Raw genomic sequence first — 27,899 nt, forward strand, 5'->3', positions numbered from 1 at the left:
CTATGCAGTGTTTTCTCATCAAGATGTAGGGACACTGCTCAATAATTACACTGTAGCACTCTTCTTGCAGTAAAAACACAAAAATGAAAATCTGGAAACAATATAGTACGTATAAAACTAAACAGAAGTCGAAATGAGACGAGGGAAATCCTCATGTGCACCACTGCTAGATGCATATAGGTCTCAAAGAGATATTACAGCACAGACCCATCCTCCTTTTCTCCTTACTCTATGACTTGCACTGTTACCCGCATGCTCTGCATGGTTGGGCTCCAAAAGTAACTTGCCCTGGCTGCTTATCTTGAAAACAGCTCTGTCCGTGGATGGGAAAGTGGGGAAAGACTGAAGGATCTGGTCATGCAGAATGCATCTGTCTTGGGAGAAAGTTGCTGTAAGCAGTAAGGGAAAACTTGGAAACAGGAAGACCAAAAGAGAAAGAGTGCTGGGGCAGGGGGGTGACATGGGCAGAAACACAGTTGTCTGCTGAACTAAGGTTGGTAGACTCAGCAGTTGGCAGATTTTGTAGCGTTCATGTATGAACTGTAGATGTAGCCAGTTTATAACTTTATGTTATTTACAGCAAGTGTTAAAGAAAGCACAATAAGAACAATGAAAGTCTTTGTAAATAGTGGTTCCATGAAATTGTACGTATTGTTCACAGTAACCTGAGCAAACTCAGTTGCTGTCATGTGGGATTTTCAGGTTTGACTGTAAAGCTATGGTACTAGGTCTGATCCACAAATACAAAAATGTGAGGACTTTAAGAGTCTTGTTTGCCTTTATTAAGACTTTATTAATTAAAAAAAAAAAAAAGAAGAGAAAACATTTAGTTTGACTTCTGTATGGAAGAGTGAAGGTAGATGATCTTCACTGATAAATCTGAGATGTCAAAAGACATTTTCACTCCTAAGACATTTACATTGTACTGACCTTGAAATCTATTTCTATGCCCCTTTCTGGAGACAGTACATGTTGAAAGACCCTTGAAGACATACCTGTGAGAGCTGGCCAGTTTGCTTTGGCTCCACCGCTCTGACCCTGTTGGATTACATGGATGTTTCCTGGGTGAGGGCTCCTACATTTTCCTTCTTTGTAGCAGTAGGGGCTCCAGGGGAGCTCTTAGCTTCAAGATATTCAACCGCTCCATATGTCACCATAGACAACATGAGCACAGACAACAAAATGTACAGTTTGATATAGACTTGCAATTTGGTGCTATAACCAAAGGCAATGACAAATCCAAGTGATTCCCAGAGACGGTAATTGGCAAAGGCAGCCTCCTTGTGTTTCTCAAATAAAATGCCATAGAGTCCTAGAAGAAAGGAGAGACATGGCTTCTGAAGATTAGGTCTGAAACCATGTATTTTCTGCAAAGGGAATAAATAGACCACAATGAGGAAGAAAGACTCTGCTTCATAAATGTCAGAGGAAGGAAAATACAAGCTTTGTTCTAAAATATTTTTGCATTCCTGTGAATTGTTATAAGTGAAATAACAGAGCCAAAATGACAAAATAGAGAATATCAGAGAAAAAGGGAAGGAAAGAAGGAAAGAAGGAAAGGAGGAAGGAAGGAAGGAAGGAAGGAAGGAAGGGTTCTATTGAAGTGAGATGGAAGGAAGTTTGTTTTTCAGATTATCAGCCACAAAAGAGAAGGTTCTTGTACTGATAAGTAAGAAAGAAGATGAGATGGCCAGGAATAGCCCTTTACACTGTAGAGTCTCCATGTACATTGCTATTGGTAAGGTTATACCAAGTCCTTACAGGCTTTCAAAGAACAGGCGTTTTTGTCTAGGGACATGGTCCTTCAGGACCAAGTTGCCCTTTCAGTGTGGGGTAGAAAGGATCAAAGAACCACAGGGATCTCCTTGCTGCCATCCTTCACCACTTTCATGGGGAACCTGCATGGACCCTGCATGCACTTGCTGTCTACCTGTTCCTGAAACCATTTCTTTCACACACCTAAGAACATGGAGGGACTTTTCATGTAAAATGCACGTCCCTTGTTTTCACAAGAATTTGGGCCTCAGGGAGCCCCCAGGTGAGGCTTGCACAGTGTTGTCTATGGTAGCAACGTGTGCTATTCATATTTGCTTGGAGAAACAAGCTGACCCAAAACACTTCAGTTAGAAAGTTGAGGAGAGCACTACAGCTGTGCTCAGATTTAATATGCAAAGGAGATTCGCCTCTCTGAGATAACCAGGTTTTCAAATTTTCAGCTCCTGGATGGGTTGGCAAAAATAATACCCTTGATGCATATAGAACCTCTGGGCCACAACTGGAAAACTTGCTTGACATAGAGACATAATTAGACTGATTATCCTAATGCAGTCGTGTTCACTGGGAAGCTCCCACTGAGTCCAGTCAGCTGCACACCCATAACTGGGAGTCAGGGTGGGATTCCCAGCCCCTAGGTCTGACCAGCTGGGCACACAGGCAAGGGGAGAGAGCTTGCTCTCCTCTGGGTGCTGAGCTAGCATCAGTGGTGGTGAAACAGCGGGAATTTCCAGTGACTCAGCTCTGGTGTGCAGGGAGGGCAGGGGAGGAATATCATGAACCTTGACTCTTCTCATCCACTTCTCTCAAAACACATCTGTGTGAATTATACGTATTCAGCCAAAAGGCACAGAGGACTACGAAGTTCTTGAGAAGTTTGGGCAGGATCAATTAACTCTTTTCAGTTTTGTCAAGAAGGGGGAGACATCAACTATGTGTAAAAATTCACTGCTTCCTGATGACTATAAGAGGACATTTACTGAATGATTCAATTTAGGTGTAATGGAAAACCTGGACAAGTGCATCACAAGATGTACTTAGTTCATTAAACTTCCTGAGTGTAATATAGTGTGAATTATTTGATAATCCTTCATAGTTTAGTCTAATAAATGAACAAGTACAAGTTGTTAATATCATTTTACTGATATGCCCTATGCTATCTTCTGAAAAGGGATTAGTGAAGACAGTTTAATATAGGGAGGTTTTTAATGCGTAAATATTCTGGCTTTTAGGAGGCACCTGTTTTCCCTTGATATTTTGAAGCCTTCTTTTTTGGTCAAAGCAATGGGAGAATCCAGTGGGGATATAGTTCAAGGTTCAGCTACAGGAACGGCTGGCTTGGCAGGAAAATTCTCATTTCCAGGATGAATGTGTGGTATTAGCTAGCAGTTACATAGGAACACAATCATGGCTTTGTCTCAAAGCTTAACATTTCTCCTCATCACAAACACTGTCGAGAGCAATGGGGTGCAAGTTGCCTGGCTGAAGTTTTAGCAGGACCTGCCAGGCTGTCTGTGTGGAGGGGCAGCTACATCTGAATTTTTGCAGCTCACTTAATGGAAATTATCCACCCTAATTACCCCTAATTACCACTCCCTCGTTTCCCACTCATTCCCCTGGGTAGGAAAGGGTATATAACGGCACTGCTGGAAATAATTTAAGTCCAGGTCTATAAACTTTCCAGACTGATTCTTATCCTTTCTAAAAGCTCACGTCAGCCTGGAGTGCATTTTTTTACTGGAGTTATTTTACTGTAGTCTATCCTATAGCTCTGTGCTATACAATTGGTATGACTAAAGTGCAGTTATGGCTGGGGGTTAGTAATAGCATCTGTTAGATAAGAGAGAGAGCACTGCGTGCATTGAAACAAAGCAGCTTTCACTGGAGATAAATGGGAGTGTCCACACACGTACACAAACATGTTAGGAAACTTCGTAGGATGAAGTGACTAATTTACTGTGAGCCTATATGCCCTCTAGGGGGAACTCCAGCATTAACTATCCACAGCAGGCCAAGGAAAGCCATCTTCCATCACCACAGAATGCCTTAAGTGTGTGGCACAATGCCATTGTATTTATTCAGTGGTTAATCTCCTGAGGTCCAAGCATCAGTCATGGGAGCTTCCCAAAGGAAGGGCCACAGACCTCGGTCCCCAATGCTGTTTCAGAGGTCTCATCTCACCTCACAGACTTTGGAGCTGGCAATTTCTCGTGTGATGTATAACTGTATAAAACTGATGAAGGAGAGAAGATATTTAGTTCTAAATGGGCATGTCACACTGAAGATCCTGTTCTGGGATGCAGCATTATGGAGTAATGTCACTGCACCACTCTGTTAAGGTTTAGTGTTATTCTTTGATGTTTCAGTGTGACAACGCGGCAAACTGTATATTTTTATAACTGGGAGCTATGGAACAGCTGAAAAAAGTACAGACAAAAAAAGATACTGTGCAAGCATAAGGAACATTTGTGGGGTTTTTACCCCAGCTAACACAAACGTGAGATTTTCACAAGTATCCTGCAGGAATCTGGGAATGCAGATGACCTGTTACAGTGCTGTAGCAGAGGTCAGTCTTGTCACAGCACTGCAGAGCTCAGTCACCATGAAGTAAGGACAAAACTTTGTCCGCCATCTATGCCTCATCCAGGGATTGGGAACTGCAGCCACTTCCCAGGCTCCTTCTCTGACACTTAGGTCCTCTGTACTTGTCCCTTTTCCTAACAAAGGCACCAGGTGCCTCTTTTTCAGGCATGTAGGGATAATACTCAGGAGAAGTCTTTCTCAAAAGATATCTCAAATGTGTATAAATTCCCAAAGAGGATGGAGCCAGGGTCTTTTTGGTGGTGTCCAATGACAGCACAAAGGGCAAGTGGCACAAACTGGAACACAGGAGGTTCTCTCTGAACATCAAGAAGGGCTTTTTTCACTGTGAGGGTATTTGAGCCCTGTTACAGGTTGACCAGGAAGGGTGTGGAGTCTCCATCCCTGGAGATCTTCAAAAGGTGACTGGACATGGTACTGGGTAACTGGCTTCATGTGGCCCTACTTGAGCAAGAGGGTTGGACAACGTGACTTCAAGAGGTCACTTCCAACCTCAGCCCTTCTGTGATACTGAAAAAAGCCAAGTGTCTAAGGGCAAGGCTTTCTAAAAAAGAGAGAAGCAGGGTAAAGGGCAGGTCCTTTATCGCAACGAGAAACTGAGATATGGCTTTCAAGAGTGTTGGGAAGGAGCCTGAGGAAAAGTCAGGAAGACCATGTCTGAAGAAGCAGGAGGAATGAACAGCTTTACTTCAAAGAGGGCAAATCCTCACCGAGGTTGTCCTTCCATGGACTTGAATAATGAGAGGGCTAATTTAAAATTGTACCAAAGGGAAGAGAGAAGATGAGAGGGTGTCACTTGATGTATGTGCTAGCTCTTCTCTAAGGGATATGAGCTGGAGCTGCTGGAGGGCCAGAGAAGTCTGGCTGGTCATTTCTTTGTGTGCAGAGGGGGGGACTCTACGTGTGCTGGAAAGGAGATTGCTGCGAGTGTCTCATGTGGGCCCAGATGAGCTAGTTCTGTCACGTGCATAGTCCTATGGCATCAGGCAAATATGAATTTGAGATAGAAAAAAACAATATTCATGAAATAAGAGGAAAAATATGGAAGCAGATGGGAGAACATGTAACTGTCTTACTGATATGGGCTATGGCATTGATTTTAAGAGTGTGACTGACAGTGATTAGCATACTTTACTTCAAGTCATCACAGACTATAGCTCTTTTTTTGCCCTCTCCAGCACTTTAGAGTCTGTTTTTAGCCTCTATAAGAGAACTTCCTCTAGTTGTGATTGAGGGATAAATTTAAATAATCTCTTACGGAAGTCAGTTTGTATCAGCTCATTATCTGAACTGTCAGTACATAGTAATTGCACTGTATCAAAAGGAGTAGAACATAAAAGATGATGTAAACAACCATAGTACATCAGATAAGAAGTCCAATGGTAGGTATACTTCCAGAAACAGACTCCTAGGATGAGTGTGAGAAATGAGGCAAGTATACAGTGAGGTCTCCCCCCCGCATCCCTCCTGACTGTCAGTCAAAGACATGGGGACTTTCTTAGTTGGAGATTTCCTCCGGACCACCAGACTTTGATAACTCCCAAGAACATTTTCCCCTGAAGTGATGTTAATTCCACCTTAAAAACATTAACATTTTTGACAATTAATTCCATCCTTCGATTATGCATTGTGTGAAAAGTGAATTTCTGATCACCTGTTCCATACTATTAATCTTACTGACTGCTTTCCTTACTTATAACTTGTCCAGGCTAAAGTCTGTTAGTCTTCCTTCAAGTGGAAGTCTCCCATGACTGTTCTTTTTTATTGCCTTCTTATGCCTTATCACTTTTGATTAAGCTTTTGAAATGGAGCAAATCAGAACTGCATGGATTTACTTCTCGATTCCATGATGTTGCTCTCTGTGGTTCTCTCATTCAGTTTTTTTCTAATAACTCCTAACAGCCAATTTTCTGCTTTTTTTTTTTTTTGTTTTTTTGCTGAGCTTTGAGTTGATTTTTTATCGAGAATGCTCTCCGCTGTTGCAAAAGACAGCCTAAATGTATCATTCTTCTGAGTTTTCCGATTTTCTTTGAAATACTCATACTCCTCCAGAATATTTATTCTGAATATCCATTATCATCTGCAGTGTTGTTCTCTCTTCATCTTGGAAAAAAAAGTTTAATGAATATTTTACTTTCTTATTCCCAGCTTGTTCTTAGTTTTTGTACTTTCCAATGAGCTAACATATTTCCTTTAGATGCTGTCTTAAACCCATTATCACTTTCCTGCACGTGTTGTTTTATAAACACAAACAGGCACTTTTTTATATCTCAAGAGGATTCATTTCATTGTCACCAGGACTTACCATTAGCTTGTGTCTGCCAAATGGCATCGGATAGGCCCCAAAGAGCAGGGAATACGAAAAACACGGCAAAGTGCTTAGGATGAGGTTTCCACAGCAGTAGTGCTATTATACAGGCAGTGTTTGTAACTGTAGCTGTTGATTCAGAAAGAAAAAAAAGAAATATAAACGCTATTACAAACAGGACAGATAGTGGTAGATAACGCTTTCAAATTCCTTCCCCAACTAGAGCACAAGGCAATCTGAAAATCTTTCTGGTTCATGGAGATTTGCACTGACTGAGTCGTTATCACATGAAATACAAGACAATGCAGTCCTTTTGCAGGCTTCAGATAATAGTTCTGGGCAGTGACTAGAGCTGAGAGATTCTGGGCCCTGATATGGCTGTTGGCCCAAAGGACAAGAACTGCCACTGAGTAGGAGAAGGAACTGCTGAAAGACTTGCAGTCATCGTGTGGGGTGTGTGGGAAGGGAGAGGGAGCCACCCTTCTGCTCTCCTTACCTAGTCCTTAAATGCAGGTTTCCTTTCAGGGCCAGAGGAGACAGTTACGGATATCTAGAGGGTCTGGTGACTTTCTGTCTTTCTTTTTGAAAGCAGAATGTAAATGAGTCACTGATTCCTCCTCACACAGGAACACCTTTACAGGCTGAGTACCAAGATCACTAAACAGAACAGAGGGGTTCAGAGGTCTTGCATAACTAACACCATAGGGGTTTATTATCTGGGATTTTTTAAAATCCAAAATAAGTTTCACAGGGTGAGACATACATGTAAGACAGATATGTACAGAAGAATCTCTGAACTCGTGACTATAGCATAAAGAACTCTAAATTTCTTTTTCCTTGCCAAGGTTTAAAGTTTCCTGTGGAGGAATTGCCTAGAATGTCTAGATGCACATTGACTCAGTCAGTGACATTTCTAATAATACAAGTTGCTGTGTAGTGGAAGTAAGCTATCAGTACACTTTAGTATGAATACCTTAGTGGATACAGGCACACAAATGAAATATTTCTTGGTATTTTTCTGCCTCCATTACTCTGCAACTCATTGGAACAGTGTTCCCTGGAGAGGAAGATGTTCTTAAATAAACAAAACTCTTCTCATGCCAACCTGAAAATTACTGACACATACAGAGGTCCTCAAGTTATCCTAGCCAGACACACTGGCATATGACTTTCTTTCATTTTTCTCCCTATAGAGCAAGTATTGAAAAGGACATCAAGCCAACTTTTAAAAATTATCCTGAAATTCCTAGATTGGTTGCCTAAATTCCAAGTTCACCATCCCCTGAGACTCAAATCAACAGCATATCTCATGAGGTTTGCTGTTGCTTTCACTCCATTAAGGTGAGGAGGCTTCATCCCAATGGAGAAATCCATCTCAGGTCTACTGTAGGCCTCAACCTCTGTGTTGTAAGATCATTTATCACTGGTTGCATTAGAGCTGGGAAGCATCAAAGCTCTAGGGCACTTTCTGAGTAGACAGCACCCTCAAAAGCAGGGTGAAACTATACCACCAGCAAAGTGATGTATGGCAATTATCTCAAGAAAGTGGTTAACTGTGCTGCCTCTCTTCTCATGAATGAGGTTTGCCTCCAGATTGACTTTGGTTTTAATTGATAGCTGGCAGTGAGCTCTCCCTTTATTTTGCATGCAAAGCAGGGAGCACTGGATTTGATATGTTACACGAGGTGATCAGTCCTTCAAGTGACCTTTACATACCGAATGCAAATAGAAGTTTTCTACCGGTGAACTGAGATATCTTTCCAAAGAGCAGAGAGCAGAGGGAATTTACGGCTGAAAAACAGATCATCGCATAACCAACATAATGTATCCCCAGGGCACAGGTCACATACGTCTGGAAGAGAAAAGACAGTGGTGACATGTTTTCTTCTATGAAAATATCCAGCTAAGGTTCAAGGGTCTTAGCCTGAGTGTTTGGTAAATAGCCAGCACAGATGAGATCAAAGGACAACGGCTGCAGAGTTTGCTGACAAGTCCCTGGCGTACTGATATAGTTGGCCTTCAGCCACGATATTCCTAACCCAGTTCCCAATCAGACTGATGCCATGCAAACAGGGCAGTAACAAGCAGGAGAAGAAACCAGAACACTGCTCACTATGCAAACAAAACTCCTGAAAGTAGCATTAGGAATTTTCTGCTATTTCGTTCATAGCCCAAGAGACGAAAATTGATAGTCACCACTATGGCCATTACAGAGCAGCTCCCAAGAAGTGAAGAGGACCTCACCTATAAGAATGTACAGCTCACAGAGATGGCCATGGAATAAGTGCCCCTTTCAATCCATTCAAACACAGCAGCAAGTGCCCCTCCTCCATCTGCTTATGTGCAAGGTTTGAAAGCTTAAGTGTCAAATAAGCAACTCGGGAAGTTTGCCCCCTTTCTTTGGAGGTTTTCTCAACAAATGCCTGGAGAACACACCTGCTGTGGGTGTCATTTTGTAGAGGAACTGGAGGAGCAAAGGTGGTTTTGATCGTTTCAGTCCCTCAGAGTTTGGACCTGTTGTACTAGTGACTGGTGGTGGACTGCAGCCAGCCACATAGAGGGTTTGCCTTCTTACCATAAAGGTTCTCAAAATAAAATATGCAGTAAGTGTGCTGACTTGCACTTATACAGACTCTAGGGAAACCAGAAGGAAGGAAGATATAAAAGCTTTGCAGACTTCTGGCTTTTCTCCCAGTTTGTTATTTACAACAAGCTGAAGAGCTTGAACCTGTAGCTCTCTGCTGTGGTCTCCACTGGTGAGTTAAGCTCCATACCACATTGTCTTTAAGGCTGTTCCAAGGGACATATATACTGCTGGCCTCTCCTGTTTGAAGATGTCACTCAGAGTTCATTTAAGTAGAAGTAAGCAGTAATTTAGCAAACCACAAATTGCCACCAAAACCATCTTAATTTAACAAGTAAATATAGATCAGATGCAATAGTAAGACACAAAGACACACACAAAAAAAATCAGACAGAAATAGATTTTCTTTGTCATCCACACCTTTGTGTAGTCACCAGAAAGAAATCCCTGTTCAAACCCACTGTACATTGTCAGAGGAATTAGAAGACACTGTCTTTTATCTTTAAGATGCTGGAAAGTTGCTAGGAACGTAGACCAAAAGGATGGAGTCTCTAGTATTTCTTTCTCAGTCTCTGCTTGCTCAGATTTGATCTGGTCCAGAAATATAACAATCAGCAACACAGCTAGCACACCACTAGCTGCAAAAACAAAACAAAAAGTTCATGAAAAAATGAAGAATGCTGGAAGAATGATGGGAAGTCACTTGCTGCTGTTATTGTTCTGACTTAGTGCTTAGCTCTCTGTGGGATGTTTTGGCAGATGCCTCTGATTCTGCTGCAGTGCAAAGGCCATTTCTGTGAAAACAAGGCAGCCTGATCAGCATTCACATCTTCTGCATACAGCTGTGTGCCTCACAAATCCCTTCAGCTTGGCTGTGACGGGGCTGTGGTGACAGCCGCCAGGCCGGCTGCTGGGCCACAGGGGGTGATCCTCACCCTGCCAGGGCAGGCCAGGGGCCGCGGGGATGGGGAGCTGGCCAGAAACAGCTCCCTCGGGAGCTATCAAAAGACTTTAAATCAACACAAGAGGGGATTATTCACTTGCAGTGCCAAGGTTTTCATGGCTAGAGGTGATCTTCCTTCAAATACATGCAAAGAAAAATAAAGGGCTAAAAGTAGAACTGCTGCCTTGGATCTCAGTATATGTTGCTTTTTTGGAGCCATACTTCGAGTACACAATATGTGCCATTTTAAAGTTGATAGTGAGCAGCTCTGGGTGACTTGAAAAAGAGGGAATTTACAGCTTTGAACCTCTAATTTCCTAGCAGAAGCAGCATATGAAAGAATGCATGGGGTAGTTAACAGAAAATGGTCATGCATACATTGCTTTAGTTTTATTGCTTGGTTTTTTTCATGTAATCAAGAAGATAACTGTGACTCATAATATACACGAAGCAGCCACAGATTTACAACTGATTGCTTTGTTACAGATGCAAGGCATGATTATGTTTCCTCTCTTACTTATGCTGACTAGAAATCCATCCGTGGAAACAAATGGAGTTCAGAGGAAGAGGGAAACCAGGCACCTTTTCTCATCCACATTGCCTATTTAATGTGCTCCTACATTACTATGTATGGGCATGCTCTTTTCTGTGAACCTTAAAATGTCCAAATATATTAGCAGATTTATCCATTATTATCCCCACCCAAGCTGAGCAAAATATATGTTCAGCAACCAAACAGAGGAGACATTTTAAAAATGTCTGTGAATGAAATATTTAGCTATTTGGTTTCCCTCGAGGTAGGAAAAGACATATCTTTTATTAAGAGCTTAAAAGAAAAATGAAACCCTACTGACGCACGGTCAGTAGACAGCAGAGTTGCATTCATTTTGCATGAACAAAGCCTAAGGGAGTACTGTATATGTTAGTCATCAAATTTAAATTTAATTTGTGAGCCAAACATGCCTTTAGCAGAAAGGCATAAGCTCCAGCACAATGTGGAAGGGAATTAGGATGATATTCTTTGCATTTTCTCACCAATTAGGAATGGAGGTTGAAAAAGGAGGGGGGTTTAGCCATGATGCACTTATCTAATGAGGGCTGGCTCTGACCAGATCATATACTCTCTGCTTGAGCGTATGACAAATTCTGTGCATCTGTCTCAGCATAGAGAGTACATCTATGTGCAGAGACTGCAAAGATATTTTAGCAGAGCTAAGGTGGCGTATTGCCTTGCTAGATACTTCCCCTTTATCCAGAGAATAACTTGTTTTGAGCTGGATATGTTTTGAACTTTCCATGCTGAATAAATCTTTGCATATCTGTATTTGTCTTTCTGATTTCTGATGTCATCAACCTTCCCTCTGCTTGATTCCTTTCCATCCTTGTGCAAGGAAGGTCTATAGCAGCTGTATTTACTAAATGGGAGACACAACAATTTGCCTAGTGCTTCATGTTTTCTTCACCTTTGACACTAAGACACATAATTCAGGCATCACAGCTGAGAATTGACTGAAGTTGCAATACCTCAGCAGGGATTCAAAAACCTGCCACCAAATGACTGCATGTTCTGAGAGCCACTGTTCAGGTCCACCTCTAATTACAGTGCAGTTCTTGTGCTAATGCTGTTTTACACGTGGCAGGACATCAGCCAGTTCCGATAGGCATCCCCAGATAACTAGAAATTGGTGAGTTCAAGTACCACTAGCTGGGCAGCTCTTAGCATCTTGAACCTCTGCACATACATATACAACTGCCCAGTGCTATCAGTAACTAGTTCACTATTGCTGATCCTGAAGACAGTGAATTTAAAACTATTTCATGCATAACTGGATAAGCTGCTGCAATCCTCTAATTGCAATGTGGGCATAATTTAGATTCTTTTCTGTAAAGCGACATTGACTTTGGGTGAAACAGTGGGGTCACCATACAGGGCTTCAGCTTTATTCCAGGTGAAAAGTGTAAAGAATGTGTGGCTCCTTTAGATAAAAATGATGTGACACTGGGACAAAGCATTTGAAACTATTTAGGAAGGAATTGTTTACAGCTCTCACATATCTTATTTCCTTTTAGCAAATTGGATTGAAGGAGGAAGTAGGAAACTTAATCTGCAAAGCCATGCTAGGTTTCACAAGTAGTAGGTTCTCCATCAGTGATATGCATTAAAGATTGTGTGGATTACTTACCTGTGTAGATCCCTAGCAGAGTGTAGATTAAGGAGTTGGAGGGTTCTGCTGACCCAGTGGTGTTAGTGATCTCGGTCATGCAGTCATACGCTCCGCAGCATGCCAGGTTTTTTTCTGAGATTTCCACTAATTCAGTAAGAACCAAAAGAAAGGTAGGACAGGGGAAAAATCAGATGAGTGCAGACTATATGTAAGGATATAAGGAGAAAGGAATCCAGCACGTGGTGATTGGTCTTGGTTTCAAATCCTTCCTGATTAGAGATCTTTAGCTTCAGAATCCCAGTCTAACACACAAAAATCAGATTTAACAGAAACAGTTGCTCAAGACAACACACTGAATTGATGGTTTCATGGAAACATGGACTAAAGCCAGAGGCTGCAATCTGAATCCAAGCTCAATTTGCAGTATTTAAAGTTCCAGTGTGTATCTGTACCATTTAATCATAATACCCCATAAAACAGGTCGCTCGGTTTACCACTACTGAACTAATGGACCACAGTTCTTACAGCCAGAGCACATTATCCCTCTCTGGGTAATTTCTGTATATGTTACAGGAACAGAAACCATCTTAAGACATCTTTTTGTTTTATAAGTTTAAATTACGATTACCCACTAATGCAGCCTTCCAAGAAATCAGCTTTTCCTGGCTTTTTCACTTTATTACTGGCTTTATAGCACTTTGAGAACATACTTGAAACTAGAACAGTTTGGCAGGGTTTGGAATAAGACACGTGCTTTGTTCAGTCCCATCAGTGTTGTGCTGGGCATGTGTCAAAGCCACAAACATGCATGTACTCACGCACCCTACATGTCACCACGACACTGTGCCCACTCCCTCCAGTTCCTTTTCTGTAAAGGAAAAATACTAACCCAAACTGTGAGCCTGAATAAGCTGTGTAGTGGGAAGGATGATCAAAAAAACGTACAATTATTTCAGTGCTCTCACTGCAGAATTTGTCACTGGACCTGGCATAATAAAGGGCAATACAGCATACCTTGGCTGATTCCTTGAACAGGACTTGAACTGTAATTTTTCAGTTAGAGTTATTGTGTAATTATTTTTGGTGTGTTTTTTCCCCACTGCTTCTAATCAAAGCTGCTCCAATGTCAATCAGCTGTTTAACTAGCTTCATAAACAACTTTATGTTCAACATCAGATAAAACTTCATAACATAAAGAAAACCATTATGTTATTATAGCCAGTGGCTACTGCCACAGAGTTTTGAACAAACAGACCCTCAGCAAAAATACCATATGCAAAAGGTGAGTCACACTAGTCAAGTGTGGAAGTGTGTAAAATAAGTTTTTTCATGTGTTCACACATCATCTGAAGATGGAGATGCACATGCAATTAGTGATATGGAAGCTGCGAGGCAGGGTTTGCTCTAGAAGTAAGGCTGTAATATTGATGAGTGAGAAAGGATGAGTCTCAGAATTTACATTGATTACTGTCTTCTGTGGCAGCATTACCTCATGGTGCAGCCTGCTTTGCTGTGTCTGGATACAGTGATGCAAGCAACATGTCAAGTGTACGTACATGTCTAAATTTTAGGCATTTTGATTCTGTGGGTACATACTGTATCTTTCTGACTGCTCAGTGAAATTATACATTTTAAATATATGGACAATATGGGTGGATATCTTTGCTGCACTCTCAGAGGAGAGGAAAAGAAGTGAGTGCCTGGAGACCCTTATGCCCCTGCAAGAGGCACCCTCTAGATTAAAGCTGAGTCTCACTGAGAAGGCACAGTTGGGAAACTTACAGTATGACTGCTCATCACTGTTGTAAAGATATGCAAGGCCTTTGGCTTTGAGAGCTGTTCTTAGCACACTTACCACGAGCACAGCCTTTTCCTGAAATCCAGTGTAACTGATCAAAAATCAGTAAAACTTAGAGTTTCATTAGAATTTAGAGAAACATCCTTAGATGTAAAACTGGGAGAGGATTTACAAGGAAGAAAAATAGTATTTTAATCCTCTTATTAACATCATTTAACATGATGTGTGCTGTGAGGCAGAGGAGAGTAAAATGGTTGCAGTCTGTGCAGACCCCAGAGCTGGACCATAACCTCTGCCCTGCAAATGGAACCAGAACAGCCATTCTCTCCCGAGACATTGTGTGGCTCAGTGATCAGGTCAGCAGGGATCAGCTGCACTTGATACAGTCCTTTAGCTTTCTGCTTCGATGGTATTTCACCTATAGTTACTTGAGTTTAAAGGACACATGATTCTCCATAAGTGTCACACCATGTGACAAATACCATGCCATAACACCAAGGATTCAAAGATTAAAACTTGATGCCAGCTCACTGACATGTAGGTTTAACTGAATACCTGTTGAATACTCTCCAGAGGACATACTGTTCAACTGAGCCAGGGAAGATAAGTAACTTCTTGCTGTTCATAGTAGCCATGTATCTGGAAAGTTCTTTCCATGCCCATCCTGTTCTGACTTCGACAGGAGAGGGAATGCACAGGAGACTGCAATGCTAATAGACTGCAGCACTTTCAATCTCTAAGGTGGCATCCAAGTATTAATTTATCTTCACAACTGCCCCTTTAAAGCTTACGCAAATTACAAGCATGGGAAATGAGGGCAGGACTGTTGAGTGATTTCTTCAAGCTGCATCCACATCCCTTGTCTGGGTCTGAAATACAGTGGAGGAGCCCTGGCATACAGGCTCCTGCCAACAGCTACTTCTATTTCTTCTTGACAATTCTGTAAAGCATTAATTTTCAGCAAGCACCAGCATCAGCTTGACTAACCTCGAATGCTTAACAGCAGATTAATCCAATACTACAGGCTGTGCAAAAAGGCTGCTTTCAGTGTTTTGCCTTTTGTTTTAACCACTTTAAATAGAAGGCAAATGTGAAAGATTGTAACTGCCAGCAGCCTATCTGTGCTCTACAACATAGGGGTGGAATTCAAAATTTATTTGGTAGACATCTGTTTTTGAGCTTGTTGTCTGAACTCCCTTTGTAGCTGAGGAAGAGTAGATAGGAAATAGACACTTCCAGAGAGAAATTTAGCCCATCTATTTCAGACATCTACCTTCAGATGAGCTAAATCATATCCGAAGTGCCTGTTTCTGCTGACTATAAAGGCAATGGAGAGTCACTAGCTCAGCTACAGAAAACTACCTTTTAACTATCTAGAATTAGCTGATGTTTTTCAAGAGAAACAACAAGATTGTTAAATATATTTTACCTTTGTTGGAATCTTGGCTAAATATCAAGGACGAGATCAGATTTCCCCAGATGCCGGAGGACTGAAATATCAGAAAGAAGACCCCAAAGTATTGGTTGATAATGTGTTTTGCATTTTTTCCTGCTTTCTCAGCATATGAATTGCCAGCAATGGTGAGGTAAGTACATTTGGCAGACCAGAGCGGTGCTCCTCCTAAGCCCAGGATCACAGAAGTAGGGATTAGTGTGTACCTGCCAAAGAATACTTTATTTAGCATAGATATAAACCATTACCATAATAATCATTCGCCCAAAGATCCAGAGGCAAAAATAGACAACAAAGAAATATATTTATCCTCTGTGTGATTCCATATATCTACTATGTGGAGCTATGGAAGAGCCAGTGTTTTGAACTTAGGATGTGTGAGCACTCCCAGCTGTGTCCACGGGCTAGGTCTGGGCTAGGCTGGCTGGGTCTGTGCTTATGTGTCTTGTCCTCTTGTAACTAAGAATTAAGTTGCACCTGCACTTTAGAAGAGGGATCACAACAACTTTTATCTGCAGAGTTGTGTTCCCTGTCACTGGAGAGCAGAGGGAAATTGTTCATCCACCTCTGAAAGGGCAAGGCAGGAGCTGGCCTTCTGTCATCCTCTGCTCCTGGAGCCACTGACTGGAAGACAGCATTCCTGTACCAGTCTTTTCAGAAATATTCCTGAAAGTCATTAGGATTTTCAGTGGAACTTCTGATTTATTTTTTTTTTTCCTGAAAAAAAATATCTGCTACACACATGAGTTAGAGAAGCAGCTTTCAGATGGGCTGATGGATGCATTCATTCTGGCTTTTTGCATATGTTGACCTTTCTGGTTCACCGTCTGCTGGATTTATTTATCCCTGTTTTCCTGTAGGTAACACCTTTTGCATCCAGCTTTCAAATCCACAACACAGAGGCAGAGGAGAAATAGGGAAGGGAAGGGAAGGAAAGGGAAGGGGAGGGAAGGGAGGGGAGGGGAGGGGAGTGAAGGGGAGGGAAGTGGAGGGGAGGGAAGGGAAGAGAAGGGAAGGGAAGGGAAGGGAAGGGAAGGGAAGGGAAGGGAAGGGAAGGGAAGGGAAGGGAAGGGAAGGGAAGGGAAGGGAAGGGAAGGGAAGGGAAGGGAAAAAAAAAAAAAAAAGAAGAAGAAAGAATTTTCCCCTTACTGATTATTTTCAAACACAATAGACAGGGTTGGAGTAATTAAATTGTACCAGCTAGCGTAGAAGTTTCCTAATGAGAATGTGATGTAGCAGCACATAGAGCCTGCGATGGTCCACTTGCAGCCCAGCTTCTTGATGAGGAATGGAGGGAGGAGCATGGACGATAAGATGAGCGCAGCATAGATAACACTTAGGGAAGCAACACCCAGGCCGCCTGCTGAGTGGAGACTGCTCTGCATGGACAAAAACAGTGGCTGAGATTATTTTTGTCACAGGCATGTGTTACTATGGTGTACAGAGAGTGGCTTCAGGCAGAAACAGAAATGGAAGCTGGGGCTGACTATTGCTGTCTCCATTCCTCAAAGCAAACTGATTATGGATTTATGTTTTTTCTCACAATGATAGCCCATTTATGAAAATGGGATACAGAACCAGGTGACAATTGCTTAGATTCAAAGATTTGGTCAGACTTTAAATTATTCAGTGTAAGTCATTTGTCTTTGAAAGCTACCTGAATGAAGGATAACCTCTTTTCTTGGCCTTCCCTTTTTGTCTCAGGCAGGAATATTCTCAGATCTACATTGCAAAGACTGACTTAACAAGAGTGGAAGATTCTTTGCTTTAAACTACAGGTCTGATAATTACTAAATTCTTCAGAGACCAAGGTCCAAATACCCTAATAGGCTCACAGCAGCCCTTTCTAGTTGGAAGTAATCAATTCACCCACATTTTCAAAAGGGAGAAATAACATTTTACTGATCTGAATAAGTTTTATATTTTTATGCTCAAACTGGTTCTCCTCTTGTCTTGATACCATGAAAGTTTCAATGAGAAGATCAAGACGCTGCTTATCAACATTTTGCTATTTATTTTCATGAAAAGCTGACATGATCCAGTACAATTTTGGAAGAGGGAATGGATGCTGGGAAGGTAGCACTGGAGGGTGCTGGAGGAGAGTGAGGCTGCTGGTGGCTGCACTGAACACTTCCAAGCCCTGTGGTGGCTGCGTGGTCGGGCCATGCAGGACCATGGTGGCAGTCATCTGGCACCCTTGGTGAGAGGCCGGCATCAGGACAGCAAGATGTTTTGTAAAAGGGCTTCCTGATCACTGAGGTCTTATTTCTGAAACACTACATGCCTGGTTTTGTCAGCTACATCTTCCAAAAACTATAAGCCAGGTCTCCAAAATCATATGATTAGCTTAATTGCTACTGGTTTTTAATGTTTGTTTGGGTTTTTTTTTTGAGGGGTGGGAATATTGAAATAAATAATGTAAATTTCTAATGCTTGTCCTACAGGCTATAATACAATTAAATAACCTCCTTAATTGTATCTCAGCAAGTCTGCTTTAACCACTGAGACAAAATGGAGAGAGAGGACTACTCAGTGAATCAACATCCCTCCTTCCTGCAGCATTACGGGAGGCTTTACATTCCAGCAGTTAACGTGAGCATGGTTCATTTCAGATGATGTGGCTGACTTGCGGCTTCTTGGGTTTATCTTCCCCACCTTGTTAGCCTGTGCAGCTCATAACATCTCCATCTATTTTGGGGACTGTTTTTGCAGAACTCCCCCAAACTTGGAATTTAACAGTGTCAGTGATTAGAAACTGCTCGAGGAGAGGAGAGGAGAGGAGAGGAGAGGAGAGGAGAGGAGAGGAGAGGAGAGGAGAGGAGAGGAGAGGAGAGGAGGGGATGTACGGGGCTATTAATAGCAGGGACGTCTTCATGAAATGAGGTCAACCCCTAGTTACTGCAAACAAGCGGATCATGTAATATATCAAGCTCTACCTTTAAAGCACAATGATTCCCACATCAGTGGGAAAATCTGACCCAATTGATTAGGGTAATCTTTTAATTTCATGCCTAAAGTTGCTCATGGATGACTTACACCCATTTTTTTTGTCATTAGACTAGCAGAGTCATCTAGTCTGAGAAGTTCCTCCTTGTGTTTTTCTACTCTGAAGTGTCCATAGACAGCAACAGTAACCCTCTGTCTTTTATTTTGGCTATGCTGAACAAGCCAGCTCTGTCAGCATCCTAAGCATTCAAGTAATTCTACAGCCCCATTTCTGCTACTGTGTTTTAAGATGTTATTACCAATACAAGATACAGCTGCCCTTGATGTAAAATAATATTTTTATTATTATATTATGATGCCAGGAATTGTATTATTTTATACTTAAATTATTTAATGTATTTGGCATACATTTTTAGTATTTTATGTTGCTGTATACTAATAATAAAATTATAGTGATTTAGAAATCTTCAAAACAAACCCTTTCCAGAAATGGAATTTGTTTTCTGCTTTGCCATATATTATTTTGAGAACATTTCTCATAGAAATTTAGTTTTACTTCAAACAGCTTTTGTGGACATGAAGAACACAATTGTTCAAACTATTTGAGAGGTACTAGAATCAAATATTTAGTAAATGCTGTGGATCTGAGTGATCTTGGTGCATCACCCTGCACCAAGCTGATGTTCTAACCCACCTCAAAAAAATATTGTGCATGTCTTCCTCAGAGAAAGCATGGAAAGACTGGCGGGTTTCCCACAACCAGCTGGCCTGATGCCCTTCCAGGCCAGCTGTCCTGCCAACCAGTGGGAAATGTTCCACTTACCTGTAAACTCTGGAGTCCTCCATAAGCAGTGAAGAGAAGTAAAAATCCGAAAGAAATGACCAAAACATTCTTGAGATTCCTTTCCATGTTGATTCCCACAAGACAAAGGTTTGCCGATGCACAAAGCTGATCCAATTATTCCAGGGGATGCTTTGAGCTGGAGAAAAATAGCTTATGTTTTGTTTGAAAAGGTTACTTCTCACTGGATTTGTAGAAGAAAGTGTTGTTAATTATTTGAGGACTGGCCAGTGAGCTCTACCTATTCTGATCCTGAAAACTCCTTACAGACTTGTTACTCATTCACCTGGTGTGACTGAAGCACAAATGAGCACTCCCAAAGGATATCTATCAGGTTTTATTAGAGAGGTCTAGAAGTTACTTGCAACACTTGGACCAATTTTAGTGTTGCGGTCGTACATTACACAGCTCTCTACTAGCACTAGCACAGAAGAAAAAATGTGCAAAGTTGTGGGCCTGTCTGGTATAAAGGGGACTAATCTATAAAGAGCAAAGGTTAAAATATGGTACCAAAGTCTATATTAGGTCTGTTGCTTAACAACGGTTACAAAAGAGTACTAGGAAATGAGACTGTTTGTGTTACAGTGTTGTCTGCATGCACCAGCCCTATGACTGTGCAGTGTAGCAACCCAGGGGTGTTGGCTGCTTGGCAAGCGGGAGAGTCTTCATCCCTGCTGAACCCCACAGCTTTGGTGTTTCAAATTTATCAAGTCATACTCCTGAAAATAGTTTTACTCCATCTTTCGCATCAACTCAGAAGCCAAGAAGAAACATGGCGTCAGCAGATAAATAAAAAAGCAACTTCCCCTCCCTTCTACTGGCCCCTGGAAAAACAAACAAACCCCCCAAACAACAACAACAACAAAACAACAACAAACAACAAACAACAAACAGCCTGTGTGGGATGTATCTACCTTGCCAGAGCTGCCCAGCTCAAGAAGGGAAAAGTTTCCCCCATGGCCAGCCCACCTGGCTGTGTTTGCCTTTGCACTCCCCTCATTTCAGAGACTGCCCTTATGAAGTTGCATTACCTGTTCAGTTGTGAGACATTAGCTATCCTGCAAATGCTGACTGAGCTTTTGAATATTCCCCTTCTGAGCACACAAGTTCTTCTCTTTTCCCCTAAGCATGGCAGAGCAAGCAGACTGTCTGCAGACCCTCCCTGCAGCTGTAGCAGAGGACGATTTGAACTCGAGGGAAAAGTGGAATAAAAAAATATCCATGCTATAACTTAAGCCTATTGACGTGGAGGTGGTTTGTAGGGTGTCCATAGTATCTAGTGGGAACGCACAGCTTGATCTAAATCCCACTAGATGGCACAATTTTGCTTCCCACAGGGACGTTCAGGGGTGCGGGGAGGAAGCCTTAATGTATTCATTCATTTAATGTGTTAAAGAGGTCATAGCTAGTTTCTACTTTGGAGAAAATTCCAGTATGTGCCTTTTCATGTTCTTCTTTTGTCTTATAATCTTCTTGAATGAAATAACGCAGAAAACATAATCTTTTAATTCTCTATTGTTAATGGTACTTCTATATTGCAAGTCTAGATGGTGAAATACTGGCTTTTTATTTTACGGAGTCTTATGCTCAGCATGCAAACACTTTCAATTAGATCACAATGCTACTCTTGTTTTGCAGTGTTTGTAATCCTCTACAAGGCTTATAAACCAAACTGGTGGTAGTTTTTCTAATCTTTTTAAGTTTTCTGAACACTTGCAATTTTCAGGTGAAGAAATTTCAGAAGAAATTTACACCTGGTGATAACATGCTTGTTTATGGTCTGTACCCCTTAAAAATAGTCTGCAAAATTCTAAGAGTTTGAGATCACAGGTTTAAAACCCCTAGAAAAATGAATGAGAAATAATTATCACCTTCTCTGGCAGAGGCAATAACCAAGGATAGTGCAAAGTGCGCTCTAGTTAATAAAGGCCTTTTTATTGGTGCTCTTTCTTGACATGAGCAGTAATAACAACACAGCTTTAAAAAAATCAGCATTAACTGGATGCTATTTTTAAAATGCAGTGTTGAATAGGTTATTTGATCAGCACTTCTGCTCTGCAGGAATTCTTAACTCCTAGCTCAGTCATGTCCTCTTAGCAGCAAATGTCGGAGAGCAAACAGGAGATGATGGGGCTTTTGTGGAGTTGTTTTTTTCTTTCTTTTTCTCTCCTTCTGACTGATCAAAGACATTTCAGCCTGTTCTACAACCCTTGCCCAGAGCTTTGGGTCATCACAGGGCCGGGTCCTGAGCCCCTCCTTAGGAATGTGCAGAGTCTTTACCAAGCAGATCTGATAAAGCCGAGAAGCTCTTCCTGTGGTACCAGGCAGGAGCTGCTCCGGCAGACCTGCTGTGTATCACCCGTGACACTGCTTTCATTCTTTCTGCCACTCTAAGATTAAATGAGCCTCAGGAGCGGTGCAGTATATTTAGGGCTTAGCTTTCACACAGGGGACTGCAGCCACCCAAACTCAAATGTCTTGCCGAGTGTGATCACAAAAATGGGAGATAGAAGAGGCTAGTTAAATTCATTACTCCATCCCACAGGCCATTGTGTTTATTTTCTTTTGTTTATTTTCTCAGTGTAAATGAGGGAAGTCTTTGCTTAAAAGATTATAGCATCAGAGGCTAATCTTTGTTGAGGTTTGTGCTTTCATAATTATTACTTCCTTATTGACCCTTTGCTGGTTAAATATATTGTTTAGGCAGTTATTTTAACAACAATAACAAAACAAAAACCCCAACAACCAGAATACTCACCATAGGATTTTCTGTCTTAGGAGGCTTTTAATTGGTTAGCTCCTTGGTGGTACATAGTATCGCTTGAGTGTCTCTGTAGAAAGGATGAATACTTTTATATGCAAATGGTTTGGTGAGCCACATAGTATGGGCAAGTGTTGCAAGTGCTCTTCTCAGAGCTGGCCCCAAGTGGCACTGGTCTCTGAGGAGCTGACATGGAGCAGGACATGCAGAGGGCATGTGCTTGCTCATGGATGCCTCCAAACACAGGGATGCAGAGAGGGGAGACAGAGTCTGCATATTCCCCCTTGGAGAAATGAAGCCACTTGCTGCCCTTATCCCATGTTGAAGGTATTGCAGATGTACTAGTGGGGAACACCAGGACTGAGCCTGTTGCCCTGATCTATGGCGTCACTACAAAGCCCTTAGTGTACTGGTTTGTTCTGGAGCTCTTAACTGTGGCAAAGCCAGCAGATTGCATGGTCCTTCTCGGTAAGCTACAGAGAGCTACCTGGCTCACACTCCCAGCTGGCAGAACCCATCCTGCTGCTAATTAATGCAACCTGTTGGACACAGAAACCTTGAGCTGTCTTCCCAGAGACTACTGCGGGGCAGTCAGGAGCCTCCTGTGCCTGAGCTACCACCTCCCTGAATGCTTACCTTCTGGGGCTGTCACTCAAAAGGCTGTAGCAGTGTGAGTGTCCTGAGGAAAAAAATCACTTCTCCAGAGCGTGGGGTACCTGCAAAACGTAAGGCTGATGCATCAAGCAACATTAAATGATCTCTATATGAAAAATCTTTCACAGTTTGCAGCTGGCATAGGAAAGCACAGCTGATACCTAGGAGATGCCAAGGCATGTCTAACTCTACTGCAGCCACTGTTTTTTCCAAAGTGCTGTTCTTCCAGGAAATTAGACTGTTCTGACATACCTGCAGTGTTCCCACCTGCCAGATCAATATCTGACTTCTCGATTTTTATTAGCCCCTTCAGAACAAAATAAAAAAAAGCTAATTAAAATTCAGGACTGCTTGGTCCAGGCTGCCTACGCAGCATCTCTCTTGCTGTGAAAGACTGTCCATGTTACTCTGTTCTTCCCCTTCTCCTTCACCACTGTTGGTGCCCTTCTGTCTTTGGACTTGAGGCAGGAATGAGTAAACGTGCCGCGCATGCCTTGCGAAGTCCAGCCATCCCTGACAGGGGGTTTGTGATTTTAGGAGTTTACCTCACTATGGGTTAAGCTCACCCATTTCCTCAGGGTTGTGCTCAGATCTGCAAGGGTCACATCACATCCCTTGGTGTTTGCGAGGCTGTGCCCATACCATGCTGGTAAGTGCTGGTTGGGAGCTGAAAGGACTGAGGTGCACTGACCTGTTGTTGGTGGCCTTAGAAAATATAGGCTGTTATGTGCTGAGAAAGGGTCAGAACTCAGATGTGAGATCCGTAATACTAAGCCAAACAGATCAAGCAGTAAACGCCGTTTTCTCCTGGGAAGGGAGAAGAAGAGGAGTGGCCAGTCAGTGAACTCATTTTGCCCACAAAGTCAGAGGAAAATAGTTTTTGTTTTGCCGAAGACTCCAGCAGTGTGAGTTGCTCCTGTATGACTCTAAAGGTCTAAATATCTCCCTCTCCTCTAGCATTTGAGGTCTTATTTCCAAATTCCCTGTATTTCCCTTCTTTCCTGTCAAATACTGCTTCTTTTCCACCATGCAATATATCCACTGATATTATCCTTTCATCTGTTCTCCCAAGCCTCCTCTACATGCATGGCTGCATTGACATCAGATGCCACTTCTGTCTGAATCCTACCTGCTGACGTCCTCTGTCTTTCTCTGGAGGCACCAAACTGTCTATCTCAATCTTCCTTTATGTCTTTGATGCATGCTGTCCTTCCTTACTGCTTTGCTGCTCTCTAACCATCACCCTGCCTTCATCTCTCTGCTTCACACTCCTTACATTGTCTCCTGAGTGCCAACAGACTTTTTGCTTCTTAAGGGAGAGTCACCTGAAAACTGCTGGTTGCGTTCCCATCTCACAGACTGTTACATTACTTCTAGCCTTGCTGTCTGTAAGGTCCCTCTCCCTCCTCTTTCAAGACTGCTCTTAATATCTCATGAGGCCCTTTTCCAGCTCCACCACTTTATGGAAGAGGAGGAGAGACACCTTGTCTTCTGGTCTGGTAGCCCAGAGGAGAGAGGGTGCAGACCACAGGCTTGAATAAAGTTGTGGCTTTTATATCAGTGTAGGTAGGGGACTTTCCCTGCAGGACATTTGTCTGATCTGCTGAATCCAGCTGTCCAAATAACCAATGTTGTCTCTATAGTAAAGGCAGGACTCAATTTAAGATAGGACGATGTGATGCCAGGCTCACTCATAAATTTTTATGAGCTTGAGAAACAGTTCCTTTAAGTGTTGGACTTATAGATGTTACTCACCTCCTGAGATATTAATCTCTCTCGGCTGGAGCTTTCAATGCATGAACACGTCTATGAGGGTGTTCAGAGATACTAATTCCTGCCTAGGGAGAGATTCAAGCATTTTGAAGGTAAAACCCTGCTCTATGTAGCAGCCAACCTCTCTGCAGAGGACAGCTAAGATCAGCCTCTCCAGGCTGACAGCTGCCCGTGAACAACTCCACCAGAATTGTCTTGTATTAATTCTCTTAAATTCTCTGCTTTAATCTGGTTCAGACTCAGCCTATTCACATTTTACCTTATCAAAACTGTTGATTGAGCACTAGCACAGTACATGTGCCTTGCCCTGCATTTTGGGTTTTTCGGAATAGCTGGGGTAAACCCATTTCTAATCCTAAACTAGCGTCTGTGACTCAGTTGGTAGGACTTAACACCCTGCTAAGATAAACATGCCACTGTTGTGATCTGTGCTTTTATAATGAAAGGGCATAGAGGTGGATCCTGCATATGAACAATAGGCTTTTGTATGGCAGCAGCTCTGAAGTCTTAAGAGCCATTCACTGGAAGCTGCTTGACTGCATACTGGTTGTTCACATGAGCATGCATCAGAAATTCTTTGCACACACCCATGATGTGGGCTGGGAGGATGGGACTCTGTCAACAACCCCAAAACATGGACTTTTGCCTTTTCTTTTGGTTCACAGGTGGCTGCTCATGTTATTAATGTCCACTATCAAGCTAGGACAAAAAAGGGAGTATAATGCTCAGCCAGGAAGGACCTTCTTTTGAAGGGCACAAAGACTTGTGACCAATTTATCTCCTTGTGGAATTAAGAAAGGATAAGGAGAATGAGGCTTGGTCCCAGCAAGCAGGGTTGCTTAAAGGCATATCGGTGCAGACATCCTAGGATGTGGAGATTCTCACTCTCCAGTACCTTCCACCTTTCACTTGTCCATTGGTTGCACCTATTGCTGAAGACTGGCATAAGAGGAATATTTACCAGCTGTTTACCACCAACTTGCTATCAATCCAAATATCTACGGCAGATAAAAGGAAAAGGTAGCATTAGTCTTCTCCTCTGTAAGCCTTACTGCCCCTCACATGTACTTTCTGTACCCTGCATAGGAGCAGGAGCTACCAAGCTGCAGAAGTGCAAGCAGGGTATTTTGAGAGTGAAACAAAAAAAAAGGGCTGTTCTGTTCAGGCTGGTGTGCAGTATGGCATGAGAGAAAGGAGTTGTTATAGAAGAAAAAAGAAGATATAATGGAAGTAATCAGAATAGGCAATTTTGTTGTTGTTTTATTTCCAGTAGCAAATTTTAACATAAAACTTCTTCCCTATCCTAGTAGATATCACCAGCTTCCTGGGGTAGGTGATTTCCTGTATTAGCTGGCCTTTGCTGTGACATAAAATATGGGGAAGATTCATAACCTTCCTCTAGGGTGACAGAGAGTCTCTCCCAGGCCTAAATAACAGATTCCTTCCTTTGCCCCAGTATCCGTAAATCATGCGGTCATCCAGGACATTGTTTCTTTACCAGCCGTTCCTGACCCATTTCCCCCCATCCGCAGCCCTGCCTTCTCCCACACACGTCCCTCCAACTGCAGGCCCATTAGTCTGCATCTCCTTGCATTCAATCAAATCAAATTACCTTTTCAAGTAGCTTTCTGTACTTTGAAATTATGGAGCTATGATAGACCTCCCTGGAAACAGGTACCGGAGTCCAGCAGGGAACATCTTGACAGTTGCTGCTCTGAACAAGCTTCACATTTCACATGTGTTTTAGGGAGGTTAGCAAGCCATCTGTGTACTTCTAATCTTGCACCGATCTTTATGGAAGCTGCCCCGGTATGTTCAAGAGGGTTGCAAAACTCCTATCCCATCTTCGTTTTGAAACTCCTCTTCATTTTGCCTGTCCTTATGTGAGCCTTGAACCAAGAAGCAAACAGCATTTAAAAAGACAGCACATACACAGCCCCACCTCTTGCTTATCGCCTGAAATAAGAATAATTACTATTTTGCTTGCATTCCTGCTTGCATATTCATTTCTTGTGAACTGTTAATATTCCACCAAATTGATCCCACCTCCAGAGGAGTGCTGAGATTGCTGATCAGCGTGACCACATCCATTTCACAAAAGCCATTCCATAACTTCAGGATGGTGAGGACTATCAGTTACCCCCACCACAGGTGAGCACAGGGTGGGGACCTGAAGGTGAAAAGTAACAGTGTATTGCCACCCATTCTTTAGTCGTTTAGTGACAGCACAGGAAGAGCCCTTGCATACAGATAGCTTCAGCTTGGATCACATATCTGGAAAATCATCCATGTTGTTTTTTTCCTATTAAGAGTCACTCAAAGGGTCCGTTCCAGGATCCACCGGTGACTTTGGCAACGGTAGCTTCAGTCTTTCATAGGCTGGGGGATGGATGCCCTTGGCTTTCCCATGTGAGAGAGTTAAAGCTTGGCAAAGTCAGATTAAGCAGGAGGCTAAAGACTTCCGAGCATTGTAGGACAACTCTGCAGAAATGTGTAGGAAAAACTGTCAGAGCAGTGGGCAGGAAATCTAGAAGCAATATCTAGTTCCTAACAGACTGCTAACTTTAATAGGCTCTCTGTGAGAAAAGGCATTTCTATTCTGTTTGCTGGATTCCCTAAGGCCAACAAGCAGACCAGAGTGGACTAAATATGTCTGTGGGTACTTTAAAAGAAAAAAATTCAATATGCTTAACTGTCAGAAATTACAATAATTATGCTAAACTTGGATTCTTCTATGCTAGCCCTCTGGAGATATGGTAGTTTTGATAATTCAGTATTAAAGACTGACTGAATTAAGTTTTATCTTAAACATTCTTTTCCAGAGATAGCTTTTTAAGTTACTATAAGTGTTTTTCGTAATCAGACCAACAGAAATAAATCCAGAGTACACTACAGAAAATCTCAGTGCCTTTTCACTGTGAGATCTCTGCTCTGCAAGGGAGGAGAAGAAAATCTGGGAGTAAAACCACATCACATGGAGAAAAAGCACCAGGTAGTTTAATGCAACAGTTAGAAAATAGCAGACAGACTGGTAACCTGTTTTTTCTGATTATCAAACTCTTAAACAATCAAACTCCTCGTATCTTTTAATGATCAGAGGCAGAAGACACACATTCACAGCTCTCTGTCATAGGACAAGAACATGCGTGACGAGGCTTTCAATAAATATACAAAATCAGAGAATCATAGAATCATAGAAGAGTATAAGTTGAAAGGGACCTTCAAAGGCCATCTTGTTCAAACCTCCTGCAGTGAGCAGGAACATCTTCAACCAGATCAGGTTGCTCAGAGCCCCGTCC

The 27,899-nt window shown here is 42.2% G+C and overlaps 1 protein-coding gene across 1 annotated transcript; it reads right to left on the bottom strand.

The window, feature by feature from the left end:
* Positions 1-1,046: 1,046 nt before the first annotated feature.
* Positions 1,047-19,481, bottom strand: UNC93A (unc-93 homolog A; the record flags this gene model as incomplete). Its single annotated transcript, XM_080342328.1, has 8 exons — positions 1,047-1,312; positions 6,680-6,811; positions 8,399-8,534; positions 9,687-9,904; positions 12,393-12,518; positions 15,602-15,831; positions 16,823-17,004; positions 19,395-19,481. 8 exons carry the CDS (start codon positions 19,479-19,481, stop codon positions 1,047-1,049), a joined length of 1,377 nt encoding a protein of 458 aa, XP_080198454.1.
* Between the last annotated feature and the right edge of the window lie 8,418 nt (positions 19,482-27,899).

Source organism: Nesoenas mayeri (assembly GCF_963082525.1).
Source record: "Nesoenas mayeri genome assembly, chromosome: 3".
NCBI lineage: Eukaryota > Metazoa > Chordata > Aves > Columbiformes > Columbidae > Nesoenas > Nesoenas mayeri.